Source organism: Elephas maximus, chromosome 7 (assembly GCF_024166365.1).
Source record: "Elephas maximus indicus isolate mEleMax1 chromosome 7, mEleMax1 primary haplotype, whole genome shotgun sequence".
Classification (NCBI taxonomy): Eukaryota; Metazoa; Chordata; class Mammalia; order Proboscidea; family Elephantidae; genus Elephas; species Elephas maximus.
This window is the reverse complement of record NC_064825.1, coordinates 43215139-43240440: the sequence shown is the minus strand read 5'-3', so window position 1 is coordinate 43240440 and position 25302 is coordinate 43215139. Positions and strand designations below refer to the sequence as shown.

Genomic DNA, 25302 nt, shown 5'->3' with positions numbered 1-25302 from the left:
CATCTCTTCTCCAATACCCTTTGGCACGAATGGTTGGGTAGAATCATGGACATGCTCACACACAGAAGCCCAAGGACTATGTCTTGCTACAGAATTCTACAGATGGTCTGAGTGGTAAAATTTGGGACAATGAGGTGAAATGGAGGACACAGTACAATTAATGATACTGGCTGGAGGCCGTGAACAAAACCTACCTCTAGGCTCAAGGACATTAAATCTAGCTGCCTGGCATACATTAGCAGAAAGGGCTTTCTCCAAAATGACATGTTACACAGGTGACAATCTACTCATGCTGGATGAAGCCTGCAGTCTGGAGAACGGCAGAATTAGATAACATGAGGTGCTGGTGCCCAATAATCGATATGTCTCAAGGTGTACCAACATCACCTGGGTCTCCTTTCCTCTTCAGTCCTGAAGCACTTTGAGTCTGGTGGAAACCACAGCCCTGTTCAATGTTGTAGGTACAATGCAATCCTGGTGCAGTGCATGGCACAGGGAAGGTGGACATTAATTTTTCTTCCTTAAGGAAGTGTGTTAGTTTTGTTCTTTAGCAAGGAGCTCTGAGAATCCTCTTGGTGGTTCAGATTGGGGGAGAACCACTCCAGCTGCATTCCAGCTATGAAAGGAGTAGAGCACAGTGAGTGAGAAGGGGGCAGACTCTGGGCCAGGATAGCTGGGAACCACTCCTGTCCTGGCTCTCTCACTCACTAGTGGTGGGGCCTTGAACAAATTACTTAACCTCTTTGAGCCTAAGTTTTTCATCTATAAAATGGAAATAAAAACAGAGTGATGTCTAGCACATGGTTAAAACCAGCTGCCATTGAGTAGATTCTGACTCATGGAGGCTTCACATGTGTCAGAATAGAACTGTGCTCCAGAGGGTTTTCAATGAATGATTTTTCAGAAACAGATAGCCAGGCCTTTCTCCTGAGGTGCCTCTGGGTGGACTCAAACTGCCAATCTTTTGTATAGCAGCTGAGCACATTAACTACTTGCACCACCCAGGTACTCCAGCACATGATTGGTACTCAACAAATATTTACTGGATGAGAAATATTGTTGAGAAGACTACATGAGAAGATACGGACAACACTCAGAGCAATGCCTGCCTGGCACGCTGTAAGCCCTTGGCACATGTGAGGTGCCATCTGTTACATGAGGTTAAGCCTTGGAGAGCTGGGAGCAGGGGCAGAGAAAGGCTCCAAACACGGTAACAAAACCCCTCTTGCTTGCTCTGAGCCTCAGGTATGGGCGCAGTAGTAACGGAAGGCATTGGAAGAGCTCTTAGAGGCAGCATGGTTTATACAAAGAACATAGGATCTGGAGTCAGAAAACCTGGTTTCTAGGCCCAACACTACTACTTAACAGGGATTCCAGCCTCAGTTATTTAATGGCAGTGGGCCTCAGTTTCCACATCTAGGCCTTGCAGGATGAGGAAATGCAGTTAATAATTGTACGTAGTATACAGCCTGCTGGAGAGGATCAAGTGAGACAATGGACTCGAAGGGCCTCCACAAAGGCAAGGTATTTATTATGCATTTGCCTAATGGAGTCTCTCTTCTAAGGGGAAAGGCGGCCAGTGTCCTCTTGTAGCCAAGGCAGAAGTTTGTAGTCATTGTGGTTTCTGCAATTCTACATTCAAGAGTCTTCAGCCAATAATCGATGACTGCCCTGACAGGCAACACAACAGAGAACCCTGAGGGAGCAGGAGAGCAGTGGGATGCAGACCCTGAATTCTCGTGAAAAAACCAGACTTAATGGTCTGACTGAGACTGGAAGGACCCTGGTGGTCATGGGCCCCAGACCTTCTGTTAGCCCAAGATAGGAACCATTCCCAAAGCCAACTCTTCAGACAGGGATTGGACTGGACAATGGGATAGAAAAAGATGCTGGTGAAGAATGAGCTTCTTGGATCAAGTAGACACTTGAGACTATGTTGGCATCTCCTACGTGGAGGGGAGATGAGAGGGTAGAGGGGGTTAGAAGCTGGCGGAATGGACACGAAAAGAGAGAGTGGAGGGAAAGAGTGTGTTGTCTCATTAGTGGGACAGCAATTAGGAGTATATACCAAACCAAACCAAACCCAGTGCCGCGGAGTCAATTCCGACTCATAGCGACCCTACAGGACAGAGTAGAACTGCCCCATAGAGTTTCCAAGGAGTGCCTGGAGGATTCGAACTGCTGGCCCTTTGGTTAGCAGCCGTAGCACTTAACCACTACACCACCAGGGTTTCCTAGGAGTATATAGCAAGGCATATATAAATTTTTGTATGAGAGGCTGACTTGATTTGTAAACTTTCACTTAAAGCACAATAAAATAAAAAATAATAATGTTTAAAAAAAAAGACTCTTCAGCAAAATAGAGACAGAGGCACACAGACAGGTAAAATGCAAAAATGGGTATTTTAATGCACATTCTTTAGATACAGGTGCCAACAACAGTCAACATTTCTATCTACCATCCCATGACTTTGTTTAGGCTGTTCATCTTCTAGAAAGCCATTCCTATCTTCTCTTTCAATACCTTACTTGACTTACAAGGCTCAATGCCTTGGAGAAATTTTATCTAATCTTCCTGGTTAGAATGAATTACTCTTTCCTTAGGGTTCCCATAGAGATCAGGTTCAAACTCCAGTAACATACTTTAATCATGTGTCTAGTACTGCCATCAACTCCTGACGCATCTGGCTTTCCACAAGACTACAGATGTCGCACACGTAGTGATGTTAGCTTATTTGGCTTTGTCTGTTCCCACCACCTGGGACACAATCCACAATCCAACAGACATGCTCAGTAAATGCTCCCCACTCTTTTAAACCTGAGTTTGGGGAAGCTCCTTCTACTTAATCTCAGATCACCTGAAATCCCTGTATCTGGGATGGCCCTGGCTGCTGAATCAGGGAGGGTTTAACATAAAAGTGAGTTTGTACTCTCTAGGTGGTCCAGCAGTGCACCTACCCAGCACCCACTGTGGGCCAGCCCCGGGACTGCACTCTCTGCAAATATTCTCTCACTTAACGCCCAAAACACCACTTAACAGATTAATTGATGTTTTACCAACTAGGAAACCAAGATTCAGAGAGATGAAAAGGCTTGTCAGAGTCAGGGCTGGAATCCAGGTCTTATTGTGCACAAAGCCTGGGCTTTTGTTACTAGACTGTAAGGATAAATCTGTTTAGCTGTTGTGGTTTTTGCTGTTTTACTGATAGGACGAAGCATCTTCCATCTTTCTCTCACACCTCTCATCTCCCCTTCCCCCTCCCTCTCTTCTCCCTGTAGTAAAAAGCAGGAGGCAGCTGAACTCTCCTCTTTCCGCCTCTGTCTCAGGCCTGGCAGTCCCAGCCACAGCCTGACTGTACCAGTACAAGGTATTTATAACAGTGAAAGAAAGGCCATTAGGGAGGCTGTTCGCTCTTTCTCTCTGCACCTAAGCACAATTAAATTATGCTATTTCACAGTAATTAGTCTGAAATAAAAACAAGGACTTGGGGAGAAATCTTTTCAAAGTATGTTAAAATCTGTAAAATCGATCCCTTTTCCAAGCTGTGGAATGAGCACCCCAGAGTCACAGTTGGGGCTACTTCCTGACAAACCATGACATGTGCTGTCTCTCAGAGCTGTGAAACCACCTACAGGGAAAGGGCCTCAAAGCCCTGGGACTGCGTGTTTTCTCTGCAGCTGCTGCTGTTATAAAAAAAAATGAATATATTAATAAATGCAGGTCCATTCTTTTTCTAGGCAACATTTCCAAGCTCAGGAACTGCTTGGCCCTCAAATTCAACACACATGGTTTGCCAGGGATAAGGGGAAGACAAATTCACTTACTAGTGCCTTTTACTGTGAACTAGATACCTAAGAATAATTTCATCCCCACAATAGCCTACTGTCTACATCTCTAGGTGAGGAAACTGAAGTACAGAGACAGTAAACTTCTGGTTTAAAGTCACACAGTATGAAGGAACACATGAAGGTCCAAAGCCAGGTGTGTATCCCATGCTGACTATTTCAGCAACCACCTCTCTATTTTCTCTTTTCTGCTTTTCCCTCCCCTTAGGTTCCAACGGCCATTTTTCACTCTCACATTACCTCATTACCTCTAGACTTTCAATCTTTGTTCTCCATAAGAGCCTGGAGCCTCTACTCTTTTTATTTCCCTCCACGCCATGGCCTTGCAGCATTTATTAGGTTTTAGCCCTGACACCCTCCCCACCTTCTCTCCTTAATTGTTTAATTGAATACATGCTACCACATGCCAGAGTCTGGTGTAAGAAACTGTGGCTATGGCACTGAGCAAGAAAGAATTGCTTCTGCCCCCATGGAGCTTATAATCTAATGGCAGATACAGATATCAAACAGTCGATTACACAATTATTCAGTTTCAATTGTGGCAACAACAGCAGAGGAGCTATAAAATGATATAACTGGGATCTTGGCATTGAAAGAGGGTAAGAGGCACTTCCCTGAAGAGACATTTGAGCTAAGCTCTTGAAAAGGAATTGACTAAATGAATGGGAGTGGGGTGTAGCAGATGGTTCTCACCAGGAATGAAGACCTTTTAGCCTCTCTGGGTCTCAGGGTTGCTTGTGATCTCACCCTCACTCCCACTCACCAATTAAACTGGCAGACCCAAGATGAAACACAAAGCCCCAAGTGGGCAGGACTAGGGGGAAACTGGATACCTGGCTGGTGGCCTTAGAATTCAGTACTATCCTTCTGAGGAGCCTAGCATGAGCAAAAAGAGCTTTAAACTGTTTACATCTTGTGATGTAGGAATTCTGCTCTGGGGAATACACCCTCCCCAAAATAATTCAAAAGAAGATGACGGAGCAGAAAACACAAAGATGTTCAGGGTAGTGCTATTTATAATAGCAAATAATTGGAAACAACAGAAATACAAAGATAAAACAATGGAAAAAAAATTACAGCTACTAAACTTGACAAGAATGACAACTGAGTCAATATTTGAAAATGTTTACATAAAAAAAATGGTGCATGGCAAATCAAAACTACAATGAGATTCCATCTCACTCCAACAAGGCTGGCATTAATCAAAAAAACACAAAATAATACATATTGGAGAGGTTGTGGAGAGACTGGAACACTTATACACTGCTGATGGGAATGTAAAATGGCACAATCACTTTGGCAATCGATTTGGCACTTCCTTAAAAAGCTAGAAATAGAACTACCATACGATCCAGCAATCTCACTCCTTGGGATATATCCTAGAGAAATAAGAGCCTTTACATGAACAGACATACGCACACCCATGTTCACTGCAGCACTGTTTACAATAGCAAAAAGCAACCAAGGTGCCCATCAACAGATAAATGGATAAATAAATTAAGGAATATTCACACGATGGAATACTACCTATAGATAAAGAACAGTGATGAATCCGTGAAACATTTCATAACATGGAGGAATCTGGAAGGCATTATACTGAATGAAATTAGTCAGCTGCAAAAGGGCAAATACTGTATGAGACCACTATTATAAAAACTCAAGAAATAGTTTAAACAGAGAAGAAAATATTCTTTGACGGTTACGAGATGGGGGAAAGAGGGAGGGAGAGGGGTATTATTCACTAATTAGATAGTAGACAAGAACTAATGTAGGTGAAGGGAATGACAACACACAATACAGGAGAGGTCAGCAGAACTGGACTAAACCAAAAGTAAAGAAGTTTCCTGAATAAACCGAACACTTAGAAGGCCAGGATAACAGGGGCGGGGGTTTAGGGACCATGGTTTCAGGGGACATCTAGGTCAATTGGCATAATAAAATCTATTAAGAAAACATTCTGCATCCCACTTTGGAGAGTGGCCTCTGGGGTCTTAAACACTAGCAAGCAGCCATCTAAGATGCATCAGTTGGTCTCAACCCACCTGGAGCAAAGGAGAATGAAGAACACCAAGGACACAAGGTAATTATGAGCCCAAGAGACAAAAAGGGCCACATAAATCAGAGACTACATCAGCCTGAGACCAGAAGAACTAGATGGTGCCCAGCTACAACCGATGACTGCCCTGACAGGGAACACAACAGAGAATCCCTGAGGGATCAGGAGAGCAGTGGGATGCAGACCTCAAATTCTCACAAAAAGACCAGACTTAATGGTCTGACTGAGACTAGAAGGACCCCGGAGGGCATGGTTCCCAGACCTTCTGTTAGCCCAAGACAGGAACCATTCCCAAAGCCAATTTTTCAGACAGGGATTGGACTAGACTATAGGATAGAAAATGATACTGGTGAGGAGTGAGGTTCTTGGATCAAAGAGACACATGAGGCTATGTGGGCAGCTCCTGTCTGGAGGGGAGATGAGAAGGCAGAGGGGGACAGAAGCTGGTTGAGTGGCCAAGGAAATATAAGTTGGAGAGAAGGAATGTGCTGCCTCATTGGGGGAGAGCAACTAGGAGTATATAGCAAGGTATATATGAATTTTTATATGAGAGACCGACTTGATTTGTAAACTTTCACTTAAAGCACAATGAAAAAAAAAAAAGACAAAAAAACTTGCATGAAAAGAATATGAACCAATGCATTCATGTTGCAGCTTTCAGCTGCTGTCCTTCAAGGAGGTCGGGTATAACACACCCCACCCCACCCTACTCCACCCCACCCCACCCCACCCCACCCCAACCCCACACCAGACCACACCAGACCAGACCAGACCAAACTAAACCAAACGCACTGCCGTCGAGTCAATTCTGAATCATAGTAACCCCAGATGACAAAGTAGAACTGCCTCATAGGATTTCCAAGGTTGTAAATCTTTACAGAAGCAAACTGCCACTTCTTTCTCCTGAAGAACAGCTGGTGGGTTTGAACCGCCGACCTTTTGGTTAGCAGCCAATTGCTTTAACCACTGCACCACCAGGGCTGCTGGTATAACACACGGATAACCCTAAAATGTTTCATTTTCTTGCTCTAATATCTTGACTTCTGTATTATACCTTAAAAAATATTTCATTACCACTTTAATTCCTTAGAAAATTGAATGTTATCTTAAGGTAACACCTGATTTTGAATCCAGTAAAATAAATCACTTCTGTACTACACTTCTGAAAAGCAATACCTGAAACTATAGGGACAAAGGACAGATGAGTGGTTGACAAAGGCTGGGAATGATGGGAGGGGACTGACTACAAAGGGGCCTAAGGGAACTTTTTGGAGTGGTGGAAATAGTCTGTGTCTTTATTGCGGTGGTGGTTACATGACTATGCATTTGTCAGAATTCATAGAATGGTACACCTAAAACACAATTTCATGTACATAAATTATACCTCAATAAATCTTATTTAAGAAAAGAAAAAGTGGTCAGGGCCTGGCTGGTGAGGGAAATATGACTGACTGAGATGTAGTTTGGGTCTCAATCCTAGGAGCACTGTGTGAGCCCTGAACCTTGCTAGGGAAAGGAATTATGAACAGTGGGGACGCTGATATCATCCATTTGCTCCTCCAGATCCACTCCCTATCCTTCTCCACGCTGTTGTGTGCCCTGGGAGGCTGATGCATATGGCCTGGATCAATGGGTTTCCTTGGGCTCTGGCTTCCGGTTGGGTTCCACCACCAATGGGAGGAGATGGGAGGGTGGCAAGACAGTGAAGTTGAGGTATTTGTTCCCTGGCTCCCTCACTACCGTTGCTTTGCCAAAGACCACAGCTCCTGTCAAGCAGCCTTCTCTATGGCAACTTTCTCCAGGTTCCGCTAGCCACCCTTTCCCCTTGCCCTGTCATGCTTACGGATGGTTATCAGTACCCTGGTTTTCTTAGACAGTATTACTATTCCTTAATACCCTGCCCTCACTGTTATTAGTCCTTTTATTACATTCTCCTCAAATTAAAATAACAAAAACAAAAAACCATTGCCTGAATACTTCCAGGAACATCACTACCAAATTGTTCTACCATGGGGAAGCTCTACAAGCTGGAAAACTTCCTTTCATACTGAGCTGAAACATGTTGAGTGACTTTTAATACTTTTGGCTAGTCTTTTGTTTGTTTCCTTTTATTCCTATTTTACAGATGAGGCAATTGCAGCTTAAGGAGTTTTAGTCCTCTCCCGGGTGGCACAGCTACTAAGCGCAGACTGATGATACAAACAAGATCCATTGGTCTCCTCTCCTTCCAGACACAGGCTTCCCCCGAGACAGCTCACTCCATACAGGACAGCTTTCTTGTTAGAAAAGCCCTCTCCCACAGAGCCCAAATTAGCCTTCCCATTATTTCACCCCTCGGGCCTGCTTCTGTCCTGGCAGCCCCACAGAGCAAGTCTGGTCCTCCTCCCCACAACTGCAGAGAGCCATGCTACTCTCTAGAAGCTTCCTTTTTTGGGGGCTGGAACATATTTGTCTGGAGTCTGTTATGAAGAGAACAATCTATATATATCTTGCTATTAGCAATCCCCACAGAGCAGCATGAAGGAAGCAATCGTAGAGAGAAAAGCTTTAATACAGGATCCTGTATCTTTACCATTTTTTCCTTTTCCTAAAAGATTGAGTTCAATCATCTCCATTTCCCATTCTTTGGGCTATAAAGCTTCTAAATCTATGGCTTGTGTCCAAAAGGCCTGATGTGAAGTCAAAGGGAAAGGAGAGGAAATGAATCTTACTGCTCACTAATAACAGCCAGGCCCCAAGTGCAACAGGCTTGTGCTTACGAAGCAGACGGCATCTGAGATCCCGGTGGTGCAGGAGCTGAACCAGACGGGGTATCGAGGGGAAGGAGGGTACAGTCACCCTGGCCTCTGTTCCTAACCCTTTTCCTGCTCAGAGTTCATTTCACTTTGTACCTGAATCTTAGGACATAAAATGCACATTTCTGCCACTTTGCTTTTGCCCGTACGGTAATTGTTCTGCCTAGAATATTCTTGGCAGAGTTAATCATCTTGAAAGGTCTATGATTCAGCCAAATGTAAGTGAGCACAGCTACCTTGTGCCAGGCTTTGGGCTAGAGATTGAGTATGCAGCAGAGAATAAGACATTAGGAGATTAGCTGGGGAGGAAGGCTTAAGCAATAGCGCCCCTAAAGGGACTAAAACCTGTTGCCGTTGAGTCGATTCTGACTCATAGCGACCCTATAGGACAGAGTAGAACTGCCTCATATGGTTTCCATGGAGTGCTTGGTGGATTTGAACCGCCCACCTTTTGGTTAGCAGCGGTAGCTCTTAACCACTATGCCACCAGGGTTTTGGAAGGAGAGTTTAATACCTCTTCTAACTGGATTGCTACGATTCTGAGGTCAAGTTTGGGTGGTGGGGTGAAATGTCAGACATCTTGAGAGAGCCAGCACAATTCTATGCAAGTCACACTACTGAGTCCACCTCCCATCAACGCTGTCCAGATAACCTCAGGAACCGGATGACCCTAGCCCTTCTAGACCAAGGACTGTAATAATATTTCAACAAGCAAAGCTCTCTAATAGTTGCCTTTTGATGAACTGCAATTAAGCTTAGAAACATTCTCACTTGTAAATTAAACTACCACTTCAAGCAAGGGTACTGATGGTGGGTGTTTTTTTTTTTTTTGCAATTCATAATCAGCTTCAGACGGAGGTGAAAAAGTGGCCTAATTAAAAAAAAAAAAAAAATCCTTCATTGCTAGTAGAATATGTTGGAATGTTTCTGCTCTAGTTCCCCAGAGGCTGCTGCAGCACACATTTGTGACTCCACTCCTTGTGTCCTGGTACAATTTTCTACAGGCAGTGGACTATAGACAGGGAAGGACCTTACAGGATCATCAGGGTTGAGATAACAAAGGTCCAGGGTCACCAGTAAAGGACTCCTTTTATCATCCAACTAAAATCCGCTGCCAAGGAGTCGATTCAGACTCATAGCGACCCTATAGGTGAGAATTGCCCCATAGGGTTTCTAAAGAGCAGCTGGTAGATTCAAACTGCCGACCTTTTGGTCTTAAACCACTGTCCCCCTTTATCACAATCTGTTTTTTCAACATCATCTGTGCTTTTTCAACATCATTTTATTTAATCCTGATAACTTCATAAAGGAAGTACTGTTATTCTTCCTACTTTGCAGGTGAGGAAACCAAGAATCACAGTTTACACAGCTGGAGAGTGACAGAGCCTAGATTTCTACCAAGTGGACCAGACCCTGAATCCTGTCTTTTTTTCCAATCAAAACACCATGGTGCCTTACAGAAGTCACTGTGAATGACACTCCTGCCCTGCGGGGTAGACCTGGAACTGATGATGGAAAAAATACCATCTTATCCTGGTCTCTGTTTAAAGATAAAACCAATCCTGGTTTTTGTATTATTAACAAGCCTTTTTCATCTCCTATTCCAAAGACCTCACCGGCAAGACAGGTGCTTGAAGAATCCTCAAGATACGAATCCATAGCTCTTTTGTGGCACAGTGTCTGCTTTTTACGTAGAGATTCAGGACATGAGGGAGGCTGTCAGTTTTATCTGAGCGGAGGAGACTGTCAGCAAAGCAAAAATTGACTTTTGTCCTAGTTAAAGAAATGATGTGAGGTACTTTTCTGGTGCTGATTCTTCTTGCGGCTGCTTCCATGGAAGAGGAAGACATCCCTAACAAATGTTTTCTGACAGATCCCCCTTGGCTGTCCTGTCAGCTGCCCTTGTGACTAACACAGCTGGGGAAGCCCGTAGGTGCTGCTGTGAGACAGGCCTAGTTCTTCTTGAAAGCTACTAATACTTCCTTTTATGTGATGCTAATACCATGTTTTTTATGCAAATAATACACGTTTTCTATGTTTGTTTGCCAGCTGTGCCCTCCCCCCATGAAGTATTTTCATAAGTACACTACACTAAGTTTTTTTTTTCCACAAAAAAAATGTGAAAAAAGATTGGCATAGTGGCACTTATAAAAATACATCACGGGGAGAGGGTGCAGCTGGCAAACAAGCATAGGAGGCATGCGTTATTTGTGTAAACATATAGTCATACTAATAATACTATTAATAGTAACAGTATCTCACTTTGAGTGCTTAGCCTGTGCCAGACTGTGAGTTAGGTGTTTTATGCAAATTATCTTTTCTTTGAACCTCACAACAACCCTGCGATGTAGCCATTATTATTATCCTTATTTTCCAGATGGGGAAACTGAGGCTCCAAGAGGTTGAGTAACCTTGCCTAAGGTCACAAAGATTGAAGGCAATAAGACTGAGATTTCAAAGCAGGCAGCGTAATTTCAGAACCCATTTTTTCAATCATGACGTTATTCTTAGTTTCCTATTCTGTAAAATGGGGCTAATCATTCCAACCATGTCCATTATAAGCACTGTAGGGAAAGTGAGAACTGAGACTCAGAGAAGTTAAGCCACTTGCCCAAGTTCACACAGTCAGCAAGGGGTCTGCTGCCTGAATTGGGGTCTTCTGATTCTACTTCCTCTGTTCAAGCTCAGGACCTACAGCATAGTGGCCTTTGGGATCTCAAGTCTTAGTGTAAATCTCAGCTACATAATAATTTACAGGCTGTGTGACTCTGGCAAGTTGCTTAGCTTATCTGAGCTTTAGTTTCCTCATCTGAAAAATACAGAAAGTGATACCCCACAGAACTGTCATGAGGGTTCAGAGAGATGATGCACACAATGGGCTTGGCCCAAAGTTGGGCACGTGGCAAAAAATCAAAAGTCCAGATACTTAAATGAGGGGCTTATAGTGAAAGGGTTAAGACTGTGAGCCCAAGAGGAAAAAAAAAAAAGCATAGGCTCAAGAGCTAGAGGGCCTGCGGTGGGGTGAACCACATTTCTGCCATTTAAGATGAAACAGCGGGGTAAGTTCTGTTCAATGGATCTCAGTATCTGCATCTGTAAACTGGTGACAATAACTCACAGGGACATTAGGGGGATTCAATGAGAAAGTGCTCAGAACAGAGAGGGGCACGTGGATGTACACAATCAAAGCTAAACCGTCATTATTAATGATAAACAGTGGCCCCTGTTATTTCTATTACTCTATATGCGACACTGCCTTTTTTTTTTTTTTTTGGTGAAAATGTCTTAAAAACAATGAAATGCTATAAAATATTGTTGCCATGGCTGTACAGTCTTCATGGTTTGAACTGTAACTAGCCTTCCCCTCATATCATTCTCTCTTCATCTTGTTCGGTGGATCTTTCTTTCCTACAGAAAAGTCAAGATATTCAAATGGAGACTAATAAGGACCCTCAAATTTTCTTAATAAGGAGAAGAGGTAAATAGAGCAATGCGAACTCATCCTCAATGGCTGCCTGTCTGAGCAGGTATCCTTTGGAGATAAAAAACATGTTTTTGCCTCTGAAGAGATCCTACAGCCTGCGTGACTGTCCTCCCTAGGATTCTCATCCAGGCCAGAAGAGCCAAGTAACCCTGCCAGGGGAGGAGGAGATGGCCTGGAGGCAAGGCCCAAGGACCTGCAGCCTTTGTGGGTGGCAACCATTGACTCCAATTTCTCTATCTTCCTATGAAAGAAGCTGCACATGTCTCTGCAAATGAGAGGTCACTGGCTGCTCATTTCTCAAGAAACGTTCCAACTAAGAAACTTAACTTCAAATAGATCTGTCACGGTTACCATTCAGACATGGCAGCCCTGAGCAGATACTGGCAAAAAGAAAAATTCTTTTCAGCCCTCTGTTTTTGCCTCCCCCTCTGCTTATGAGGCGATACAATTCTTATCAGGAACTTGATAGGATGTAGAAAATAATTACAAATGAAAAGGTTATTCATAATTTTTAAATGAGTTAATTAGTAAACCCAGTCAGACTCACTCATTACAGTAATTAATAATTGATTATACTTGAAATTAAACACAATTTTTCACCAAAAATCTAATTAAATATCTGTGCTTTTTGCCTGTTGATTACATCAGTTGGTCTGCTGGAAAAACAGTCTTTGTTAAGGATATTTGTGCTTGGCTGAGATGATTAATTTGATTTTTAATAATTGATAGCTCCTGTACAAGTTAGTCATCACAGCCTATAATTAGGGCCATACAATAAGATGAGCATCCTTTGCCCCCAGCAGCTGGGGAAGACCAAGCAACAAGGATGCCACTCATTCCAGCTGCAATAGCTTACTCTGACCTCACAAACATCCTTCCCAGGTAATGGGCTGTACCTGTTTCTAGGTGAGGAAATTGGAAGTCCAGAGAGTGACTGCTCAAAGGCTTACATCTGCTACCTGGCAGAGCTGGGAATGGAATCCAGTTCTGTTAGATGTTGGGTCTAACCACTTCCCCAACACCTTGCTGAATCTCCAGGTAATAAAGAAAACACATCAGGCTTGCCAATTTGACCCAATCCTTGAATATGAAATCTAGATTCAAGTCTTAATGTTTTTACCCAGACAGAATTTTATCAGAAGGGTGTATTCTTGCCAAAGACATGTTATCAATGAACTGACCACTCCTAATTAGAGACACAAATTTTCCTAAACTGACCTCCAATCCACCTCTTCCCCTTCCTACATCGTCACCATCTTAGTTCAGGCCTTCAGCTTTTCCTGATTAGCTTATTGCAATACTTTCCTAACAGGTCTGCCTTCTAGTCCTTCCTCTCCCCTGATCTTTCTAAAATGAAAATCTGATTATGTCCTCCCACTGCCTAAAACCCTTCAATGGCTTCCCAATACCCATCCAATAAGGTTCATCCAATAAGGTTCTTAACTTGGCCTCTAATTGACCTTCATAATCTGAGCATTATTAGCTACACTATTAGCTGTATTAGCTCCAATTGTGGCCCCTCCCCCACATCCCACAAATACTCCATCTGAAGGAAATGTCTTTGCTACCACACTATCCTCTTTCAAGTCTTTGAAAATTCCCTCAGCTTAGAATACCCTTCCTTCATGTCTGCTCCAGCTAACTTCTACTTCATGATTCAGCTAAAATACCACCTTTCCTAGGAAGTCTTCCCCAGTCCTTCTGGGAGGAGCTGGGTATTCTCACAGCCCCTGAGCTGCCTCAATTACTGTCTGATACCTGCCTGCTTACATAGCTGTATCTTCTTCTAAGCTATGAATGCCTCAAGGGGTAGGGCCGTATTTTCATTCTTTAATCCTAGCAGTTAGCATAGTGTCTGGATCAAAGCAAATACTCCATATGGTTTATTGAGTGAAAAATAAAATTTACAGAATCATAGATTCAAAGACTATCAATGTTGGAAGAAAGACTGAAAGTCGTCCAGTCAGTGCTTGAGTCTTATTCCTGCGAAGTGGTCATCATGGCTCTCTCTGCACCTATCCTATGACGGGCGCCTCGTTATCTCCGACAACAGCCTCTGTCTGTAGACAGTTGAAGACTGATCATGTATTCTTATTAGATAGGGGAGAAAGAAGCTCATGGGATGGTAAGCAGGAGAGGACTTTGTAAGTCATGTAAGGGTTTATTCTTTCTTCCTGAACTAGGCTACACAGTATAAAACTTACAACTTTAATGCAAAACAAGTTGATGTCTATGCATAGCAAGCTACTTGACTCTTGACAAAGATACTTTCTCAAAGTATCTTAACAGAGACACTACCTGTCCAAAAGTCTACTTACTTAGGAAATACAATAATGTCAAAAGACCTGTGCCAATGGTTGGTGGGAGCACAGTATTGTTGGTGCCAGAAAGAAACTTTCACGCCAGGTGGTGGTGCTTGAAACCTCACGACCCTCACCTGTATCCCAATTCAATGATACTTCTTTCACAGAGCCTGGGTGGACCTTGACCTTGCTCAGTGTGGGATGTCCTTTACCCAATGACCCATAGCAGGAATGGCAAATACCTGGCATGGCATCAATATTCTCCACTCTTGTGACCACTAAAGATATCACTAATCAATCACAGAGGCTCTTTTCCATGAAGTCTGAATACAGCTTCAGGATCCTGCTCAGCACAGCATTCTAGGCAGCTAGCACTAATCAAATAGGAGAAAAGATGAAACACGTATGCCATCCCGGCCTTAGAGCCATGAAATCCTCTAATCTGCGTGACGGGAAGAGAGACCGAACATATCAGAGGAGGTTTATTATAGTTCGAAATATTGAGAACTCCCTATTTACAGCATTGTCATCTTTCTGATTACTTGTTTTCATGAAATTCAGGAATCTTGAGAGAAAAGTGACCTTACAGTTACATCACCCACACTCACCCTTGCTCAAATTCCTTCTCCACATTTTATTAATCATGTGCAGTAATTGAGCACTTACTACCTGTCAAGACAGCTCTTTTCTTCCACAATAACTTTGATTGCTACAAAGTTCTCTTGGGAGGTACTGTTTCCTCTTAAGACCCTCTACCAGTTAGTCCTATTTCTATTTATTGAGCTTATACTGAAGGAAAAAAAGAAAAAAAAACCTTCGCTTATAGAATTATCTCAGAATTCCTTAGCATGGGTTCAAGGCCTTCTCAAGCTGGCCCTGACCTACCTTAAATCTGAGAATCCCACACAGAATCTGAATGGTGGAAATGACACTGAGGGCTAAGCCAACCTCTCTTTGAATGCCTTTACCAACAGGCTGTTTTACATAAAGGCAGCAGACCTACACAATGCACACAGATTGCTTCAGATTAATATCTTCCCTGAGAGAAGACCAAAAAGAGGTCAGAAGTAACCAGACTGTGTTACAAAATACATTAAAAGAATATGTGGTGGGAGCCAACCTGTGTTTTAGCAAGGCAGTGGATCAGGCGGAGTTTCTCATCCACGTAAAGTGCTGAGGTCAGGTAAGAAGCGCCTAGTCAGTGCTTCTTGGTATCTCTGTGCTTCCCTCAGCCCAGCTCTGATTGCTCACTGGGACCCCCTGGCTCCTCAGCAGGGATTTTCCCTGGTTTTTTTTTCCTGACCATAGGTTAACTCTGGATCTTGGTTCCCACAACACCCTCACCTGACAGACTCTCACCTCCAGACACGTTTTCCGGGTTTGAGGTCAGCACAATCCCATTTTTGACAGTTTCCCTCAAATTCTAGGGCATCCCGTCTCCTTCCTCTTCTCATTGCAGCTACATGGCACCAGTGGGAGAGGCCTGCCTGCTGGCCAGCCTCTCCAACTCGTCATTTCATTTGTAGTGATACCAATCTATGACACTCATGTCACACATCTCCACCTCAAAGCCCAGTCCTAGTGAGTGCTTCTGCTTCAGTGCTAGGTGTCCAACAATCCAACACACAGAAGAACAGATGCCAAGGTTCCTTTCTGGTTATAAGAACATCTCCGTTAACATGCAGAGGCGAGGAAAGGAGGGACCCGAAAGGCTGACCCTTGACGGGTTTGGGGGTGAAGGCCAGTCCAGCATTCCAGGGCTATTTGGCTCACCCTATGTGCTTTGTCTGCCATGCTGGCAAGGTGCCTTCGGTGCTCACAGGTAGCTTGGTCACTGCCCTCTGGGGCAAGGGAAAGCCAAAGGAAGCTGGGGTGAGGGAGGTGCTTACCCACAAAGTAAGCCAGTAGGATGACCAGTGTGGCTGAGATGACGATGGCGCTCAGGGCTGCACACTTCCAGTTACAGTACTTGGAGGGCTTCTTGAGGTTAAAGGCTGGGCGGGCAAAGGTGCTGCGGGGCAGTGGTCGGGGTGGAGGGGAGTACACTGTGCTGGATGTCAGTGGGTACCCTGGTGATGTGGTGCAGAAGAGTGGAGAGGTGCCCCCTGGCTTGAAGAGGAAGTGCCTGTGGGTGGAGAGAAGGAAGAGAGCGTCAGGGTCTGCTTATCACCAGGAACACCAGATAAACCTGGAGGACAGAGGCAGCAGCAGTAGAAGCATGCAGAGGAGCCTGGAGAGAAAGTATTACCATAGAAAAGACAAGAGGGGATGGAGAAAAGGAGAGCCAAGTACCAGACCACAAAAACAGAGCACATGAAGACATGTTATCACGGAACACAAATGGGGCAGCCCTACCAGTGGGGAAAACCACCCAAGCCGACGCAGAAGGTGTTACCAACTCTACAGGAGACTGGGCATTGAGATCCCTTTCCCTGGGAGGGGTTGGGGCTGGGATGCTGATTCTTGGGGAATGAGCTACCTGTTCTCTAAGACTATTGCAGTCACTTGGAAAGTATCTCAAATTCTGTTCTGCCCCCTGGAGACAAGAGAACCTAAAATTTCCTTCTCCCGCCAATATCTGCTTTGCCAGTGTACTTTGACTGAGGAATAGAATACCCTCCTTTTTAAAGGGGGTATTGTGGGAGTTGGAGTCAAGACGCTACCATGAAGCTCTGCCATGGCCAAGAGTCCCCCGGTAGCTGCTACAGAGCCCGTGGCAGCAAAAGCCTTCAAAGCACTGTGCTCAGAAGCCAGGCTGCTGCCTTTGAGCCCCCGATGAAAGTTGCTTGGGATGGCAGATTAGCATTGCGTCCTACAGCCTAGCTGGTTTTGAGGGCAGTGTGGCACAGTCAGTGCACATGGTTGTGGCCAAATTGTCAGAGAATCCTCCACAGCTTGGCTTTAACCATGGCTATGGAAGGATTCACTATGAGTCGGAATCGACTCGACGGCACTGGGTAGTGGGTTATGGAAGGATTTGCACACACAGCCTGGGAAGTCTCACCACCCAGTTTCAGGGTAATCCTCCCCCTACTGGGATACAAGAAGCCTCAGGCCTCAGAATGCATACTTAGATGGCCTGTGATACATAAAAACTGCTACATGAGATGGTTTTCAGAATGGCAAAGGCAGCCAATGTGATGCCAGGAGCTGCATATTAACAAGACTGCTGTTAATATGCCGGGGGACAGAGTATTCCAAGGATAAACTCTTGCAAGGTGAACATGGACTTGGGGATGGGTGTGGAATATGGCATCATCTCCCCCAGGAGATCCCAGGGAAAGGTCTCAGGGTTTGCATGCAAGTGCAGGAGTTGAGGGGAGAGTACACACAGAGAGGAGGAGCATGGGCATGTCACCTACCCGTCACTGTAAGCACCATCATGGCGGGAGGCGCTGAGAATGTCCATTTCAATGAGGTTGTCCTGCAATGTCCCTAGGAATGGCTGCTTGCCTAGGTTTCTACACACACATGGAGACATGAATGAAGCAATGAGTCATGCATCGATGAAGGGGGGCAGTAGAGAAACACAAAAAGTGACCGTTTGGTGCAGCTGTGTGTGAGACCAGCGGGACACAGTTTCCAGGCGATGGGTCTGTGTGCAAGCCACATGTGCAAGGGGTACACCTGGCACAGAGCATTGGTGGGAGCATTCTCTGTAGAAACCTGAATGTCCGACAGTTGTGTGCATCAAATCACAGCTATCACTGATGAGGACTGATTATGTATCAGGCACTGAGCTAGGCATGTTATATCCATTATCTCAAATCTTCAAAATAGGTTAGGTGAGGAAGGCAGTGTGATCCCCATTTTACAGATGAGGAAGCTGAGATGTGGAGAGGTAACAGGACTTGTCCAAAGTCACCAGCTAGCAAGGTTCAAAGCAGGAGTTTGAGTTTTATCTGTTTCCAAAGTCTGTGATTTCCCTCCTACTTGATGCTGCCTACATTTGCTGAAACAGTAAATAGGGATGCTCATTTTATAACCACCTCCCCCCTGCCCCCCCCCCCAAAAAATCAAGCGTTGTTCTCTAAAGCAATGACATCAGAGTCATCTGGAGAACTGTGAATTGCTAGGCCACCCCCACAGATTCTGAGTCAGTAGGTTGGGATGCAGCCTGAGAGTACGCATTTCTCTCAAGTTCCCAGGTTGATGCTGATGGTGCTGGCTCATGGACCGTATTTTGAGTACTGTGGTCCTTTAGCAGCGCAGGTGCCTGGGTGATAGATGATTAGCAAAGATGGTGCCCCGCAGAAGTCAGAGGAGAGGGCTCTTCTCTTCCCCAAGTGCACTGAGGGCAGTGCAGCACTTTGTGAATTCTCCTATTTCTAACCCAGAGTGAAGATAGACACACTTGTCTTTTTGGGTCTCAACCATGCCTGCTAAGTGACATCATTCATGCATGCGCACACTGGATCCTGTTTTCTGATACTTTCAAGACTGATGCCAATTCACTTTAAAATCCTGCAGTGAATGATTTCTAACAAACCAGTGGTGGCTTCAGTCTGCTGTAAGCACCTGAGGGAAGGGCTGACTGCAGAAAGCCAACAACTGGGCCCCTCCCTGCCTGGAACCTTCCTTCTGGCTGGCCAGGTTTTGAGAATCAGAATACTTGAATTCTAGTTCCCTTTATGCCACTTTGTTGCTGTGTGACTTTGAGTAAAAACCTTAACCTCTCTGAATCTCGATCTGTAAAAATGGGAATAACAATACTAGCCTCACAAGGTTTCTACATGGGTCTTCAAAATAGGCTATGTGAGGAAGGCAGTGTTATCCCCATTTTACAGATAAGGAAGCTGAGATGTAAAAATGATGTTAGAAGAACTTTTAAGAGCTACTCAAATATTATAGAAGTGCTAATGCAAAATATAATAGCTGCTCTCTATGGAGAACCTACTAGATATTATTCACTGTTTTAGGAGCTTTGTGGAAACCGTGGTGGCTTAGTGGTTAAGTGCTATGGCTGCTAACCAAAAGGTCAGCAGTTCGGATCCACCAGGCACTCCTTGGAAACACTGTGGGGCAGATCTACTGTGTCCTATGGGGTCACTATGAGTCGAAAACGACTCAACGGGCAATGGGTTTGGTTTTGGTTTGGTTAGGAGCTTTGCAACTATTATATAATTTACATTTTATTCCTCACAACAACCCTACGAAGTCAGTACTATCATCTCCATTTTGTAGGCTGGCAAAGCAAGGGTCATAGAAGTGAAGTGAATTTTCTAAGGTCATACAGTAAGCAAGCGACACTGCTAGAACTGGGACCTGGGGCTCAGACCCTCTTTACTTGAAAACCTTTTCTCACTCCACTGTTGCCCCCAGCCAGCCTCACAGACCAAAATGAGGAGGACTTGTAAGTACTATCTTCAAGCACCATTTTGTTAACATCTTGAGGGACAGTGAGAGCACAAGGCAACACTGTTTTGTAGCCAAGGCCACTGACCAGTGCACTGTTGGTGAGAGCCTCCCCTTAGGGTGAGTGCTGAAGAGCCTTCTGGGCGCTGTAACCTGGAGAGTAAGCTGTTCCAGTGGTGTTCATGCCCCACAGGTTTCCTACAGTGTTTGGGAGGAACTGCAGGTGTATGGAAGTTTCTGCCTCCGGGCAGGTGGCCCTGGTGATCAGGAGTCTTGTGGCAGAGTAGGAGACACACAGTTACTGGGACCAGACAGACCTGAGTTCAAGCCCAGCTCCACCATTCACTGGCTCTTAGATAGATGAGTTCATCTCTCTGAGCATCCGTAAACGGTGATAACCACTCGCCTTTTAGATCCTGAAGTGCAATCTCGATCATGTCACTTCTTGTTCTCAACCCTGCAAGGGCTTTCCAAACCTTTTAGAATAAAGCTATAGCCCTTACCAGATCCTACAAGACCTGGCCCTTGGTTCCTCTCCAGCCTCATTTTCTGTGCTCCAGATATACCGGCCTCTTGCTGTTTTTTTTTTTTTTTTGCTGTTTCTTAAACAGGCCAAGCCTTTGTTTTCATTTGCCTGAATCAATCAACCTCTCTCCCTTCTCAAGTATTACTTTCTTGCTCTAACCATAATAGCTCCCAACCTACCTCCCAGTCACTTTCTGGCCCCTTGCTCTACTTTATTTTTCCTCACAGGACTTGACACTATATATGTGTGTGTGTGTATATATATATATATATATATATACACACACACATATATATACACACACACACACACACGTGCATGTATATTTATTTGTTGGTTTACTTATATATTGTATTTCTTCCTAGCTCAAGTTCCATGAAGGTAGGCATCCTGTCTTGTTCGCTATTGCTGTGCCCTGAGCCTAGAAGAACGCTTTGTCCATAGTAGAAGGCACTCAGTGAACATGTACTGAATTCTGCTGAATGAAAGGGTATGTAAAGGAAGTATGCTTGGCATATAGCAGGTGTGCAGTTGGTGCATAATCCAGGGTAGAAGCGGGTGCTGTTTTAGGATTACTTCTTCCATACCTTGCATTTCAGGAGGGCCTGCACGGCCTGGCCTGAGCAGCCCCTGCGCAGAGGGCTAGGGAAGGGCGTATGCCTCTTTCCTGGAGGGCTAAAGGGTGGGTATAAGGCCCACTTCTCTAGAACACCTTGAACTTTGACCTGTGTCACCAAGCTACAATTGTGTCCTTAATGATTAAGACCCATCAGAAACAAATAAATACATGTATTCATAGAAAAAAAAAGACAAAGAATAAAGAACAAAATGGTAACAGTTGGAATCTCCTAGTGCCTGGATAAAGAACGAGTTTTACTTTTATAATTTAAAAAGAAAAAGTTATTTAAAGAGAGGGAGAGAAAAAGAGAGAGAGCAAGCAGACTATTGTCTCCTACAAGTACAGATCTTTTAGGACGAGGTAAGAACAATGCAGCTGAATAAAGGATTTGTGGAGTTATGGGGTGCCAGGTTACCTGTAAGAGCTTCTGCTCTCATGCTAACTCAGATATTAATCACTTAGCCCACCAAGGAACTTTGGGGGACAAGAATACTTTCTGAAAATGTTTGCTATTCACAATGCTACTACTACCTTGAAATAGCCTTATTCTACAATTTCAGAACTTAGTTCTGGGTCAAATAATTTGGCCTATTCGATAGCTGAGGAAACTGATGCCCAGAGTCGCCTGCATCCTGCCCTAATACAGACGGCAAGTCTCAGGTGGAGCTTAAACCAAAACCTAGGTGTTTTGACTCTCAGTTCAAGGCTCCTCACGAAGCTTCCGGCCCACCCTCCCCTAACACTCTGGGACTCCTGTTCTACTGAGAAACAGAAGTTATAAGGATTTCCAGATGGGGGCCCTAAAATACTGAGCCCACCTTGGGGTCATGGCCCTGCATGCTCTCCTGCTCACTGCTGCAGGGACCTAAGGCACAGGTAAAAATGGATATTATTGTGTCATTTGATAGATATAGACACTGAGACTCAGATAGGTTAAATCACTGTCCGCAGTCATACAGCAAGGAAAAGGCAGGGATGGGACTCAAATCCAGCATCACTCTAGCTTCACAGCCCCAAGCTGCCTCTCCAGGAGGTTACTGAGTACCTGGAGAAGGAGCCAGAGCCAAACCCTGCTGTTCTTCAAGGGTGGGAAAGGAATGGCTTCTCCTTAGACCTAGGGAGGCCCTGGGCTAGTCTCTAAGCTGCCTGAAGCAAAAGCTTCCATGTCCATCTCCCTGATCCTAGTACCTAACATGTAGCTTGGTCCAGGGCAGGCTAAGATCACCTCACAAGGGCAGAACAAATGGTATTTGGGAAGAAATGGCCAGGAAGCTGCAGAGGCCTGTAGTTCTTTGGGATGGCCCTGTTCAACAGCCCATCTTCTGGTTCTATCTATACCATGTTTCCACCCACAAAGCCCTGGCGCAGCCATTGTTGTATGTGATTCTCACAACAGCCCAGTGAGGCAGGACAGTCAGGAATCACACTCCACATTCTGATGCTGAGACCACAAGGTATGCAGAGGATCAGTGACTTGGCCAAGACCACACAAAGGGCTATGGAGCTGGAATTTCAACAAATGAGTGAACAAAGAAACAAATGAACCAGATCACAGTGATTCTTTTAAAAGGCCAATTCCATCATGTTATTGTCCTACTTGAAAAGATATTGACGGCCAACCATCTCCACTTCTACCACTCCGGGACCCTATGCCTACCAGAAAAAGGTGTAAGCTCCTTTTCATGTCGCTCAAGGCCCCTCACAGATGATCCCCATTTACTCTCATCCCCCTGAGGGCCCTATGCTCCGACTTCACCCAACTATTTGCCATCTCTTCAAAATGCCAAACTCTCCTGGCTCTGTGCCTTTATACAACTCTCTGCTTAGGATTCTTTTTCTCCGAGCAAAACTCCAACTAAAGCATGTTCTCTGAAGCTATCTTTAACTATTAGGAAGGCAGCATCAGATAGTGGTTAGGTGCATGGGCTCTGAAGCTAGCTGGTCTCAGTATGGATCCTGGCCCTGCCACTTATTGGCTGTGAGACTTTAGGCGAGTCACTTAACTTTTTTGTGCTTTAGATTTTTTTACCTCTAAAATGGGAATGATAATAAGACTAACCTATTTGTGCAGAAGAGTTAACATAGCTGACTTGACTGCTATTCTCTGAAAGGAACGGTTACAAGGTTGACCACTGGCTGGTGTCTGGGAACTTAGATTTCGGGAGACTTCCCACCATTACCTGATAAAACTGGTTCATTGTACCTAAACTATCTGTAAAAACAATATGGTTTACGCTGAACACCTGCTTTCCTTCTGGGAGTCTGGAATTAGGGTATGTGCCAAGTAGGGGGTAGTCTATGGGATCCCCCTCCAGTAAAAACCCTGGGCACTGAGTCTCTATTGAGCTCCTCTGGTTGGCAACAATTCACATGTGTTGTCACAACTGGTTGCTAGAGGAATTAAGCACATCCTGTGTGACTCCACTGGGAGAGGACTCTGGAAGCTTATGGACTTTGCCCCATGCACCTTATCTGTTTGGTGATTTTGCTTTGTATCCTTTCGATATAATAAGTATGAGCATATGCTGAGTCTTGTGAGTCCTTCTAGTGAATTATCAAACTTGGGTGTAGTCTTGGGGACCTCTAACACAGTACCTTATGAGATAACTATGAGGATGAGAGAGTTACTACATGTGAAGTGCTTAGAACAGTACCTGGCACGCAGTAAGGGCAATATGAGTATTTGTTATGATTGCAACTTGATGTTCCCAAGCACAGGGAGCCATTCCCTCCTCTCAGCTTGGAGTGTCCCCTCTATCAGAGAGCATGATTCATGCTGCCCTATCTTCCATTCATTTACTGGTCTGTCTCCCTCACTAGACCAAGAGCTTCTCATATGGTCGTGGCTGTGTCTTATTCATATCCGTGACTGAATCACTGAATGACATGGAAGACTATTCATCCAACCTCCTCCAATTATCAGGGGTTGGCCTGGACAACCAGAAGGCAACATGTGTCATTCTGGGCACCACACCAGGCCTGGGCTAGTAAACACCAGGATGGTCCCCCATCCCTGAGGGTAGGTGAGCTTCTCTCCAAAATGACTGTAACCACAAAATGGGCCACAGGCTCCCAAACCAGGCCTAAGATCAGAGGAGCTAGGGCCAAGACCTGGCAGCCTCCGCTCTGGCTTTGCCTTTATCCAACAGGAGCCTGACGGGTTATTAATCAGATAGTCCCTGTGAAATCAATTAAGATTCTGATGCTGCAGAGTACAAAAGAACAGGGCAAGGGTTTAGAGGATCCTGAACACTTGGCTCTTTCCAGAATGGGCCTCAGATGTACCTGAGGGACATAGCAACATCCTGCCCCAGCTCTAGGGAGCACAGGTGGGCCCAGCCACCTTCCTGAGGACTCAGTTAACCTGGGGGAGTGCTAGAGGTATGGCAGGTACAGAGAAAGGAGTGGATTTACTCCCAGAGCCCTTTCTTTACTTTCCCCTTCCACTAGTATTTCTTTCCCCGCCAGCAAAATCTAAATCCCTCTTGGTCATTCTACCAGCTGTTATAGTATTTGCTCAGCTATTTATTTTAGACTCTCGACATAGGCTCAGTTTGACAACGAGGGAAGGGACTTGCGACTGTTTCTCTGGCATCAGGAGGCTCCCCATTCTGGTGGGGTTTGCAAAGCCGTTTATAACGACTACCTCGAATAGGCCCTGCTCTCTTGGGTCTCTAGGCCTTTGCTCAGGCTGTGCCTCTGCCAGGCCCTCCCTTTCCCTCCTCCTCTGCCTGAGGGCTCCTGCTTTCCCTTTGATTCTCAGTCCACACAGCACCAGGTCCACCGGGAAGCCTTTTCTTTTCCCTAAGCAAGCTTCCAGTTAAGTGTATGTATTGATTCATTTGTTTTGTCATTCATTCATTTTCCCTGTGTGTTAATATTTATTAAGCTCCATGTGGCAGTTCTTGCACTGAGAACCGGGCATCCAGAGACAATTGAAACACAGCACATTCTCTGTGCTTACCTCTATCATAGCACTTACCCTACTGCAACGTAAAAGCAGTTTTCCTAAATGTCTTAACTGCTAAGCATATAGTAGGCATTCAACAAATATTTATTGAATAACAAGTACTACATGATAAGTAATTTATTGAATAACAAGTACTTACTGTGTGCTAAGACATTTTCAAATATTATCTTCTGAAAATGTTGTTACAACAGTCTTATGAGGCAGTGTGGTGGATTAAAGAGGGCTGCAAATTCTTTGACACTGCTCCCAGTGAGATGTGGGGCCTATATCCCTTCCTCTTAAACCTGGCTGGTCTACTACTACTTTGATTAATAGAATATGATGAAAGCGACACTATGCCAGTTCTAG

At 44.7% G+C, this 25302-nt stretch overlaps 1 protein-coding gene across 2 annotated transcripts in view; it reads right to left on the bottom strand.

Moving 5' to 3' along the window:
- The window catches only part of TENM4 (teneurin transmembrane protein 4), an 887828-nt gene that overhangs the window by 228972 nt on the left and 633554 nt on the right, over positions 1-25302 (bottom strand). For both annotated transcript variants that reach the window (XM_049889686.1, XM_049889688.1), the window contains exons 11-12: positions 17847-17945; positions 16374-16609 (exon numbers count right to left, since the gene is read on the bottom strand). In XM_049889686.1, the coding sequence (XP_049745643.1) occupies positions 16374-16609; positions 17847-17945 (335 nt within the window). The remainder of the gene's footprint in view (positions 1-16373; positions 16610-17846; positions 17946-25302) is intronic.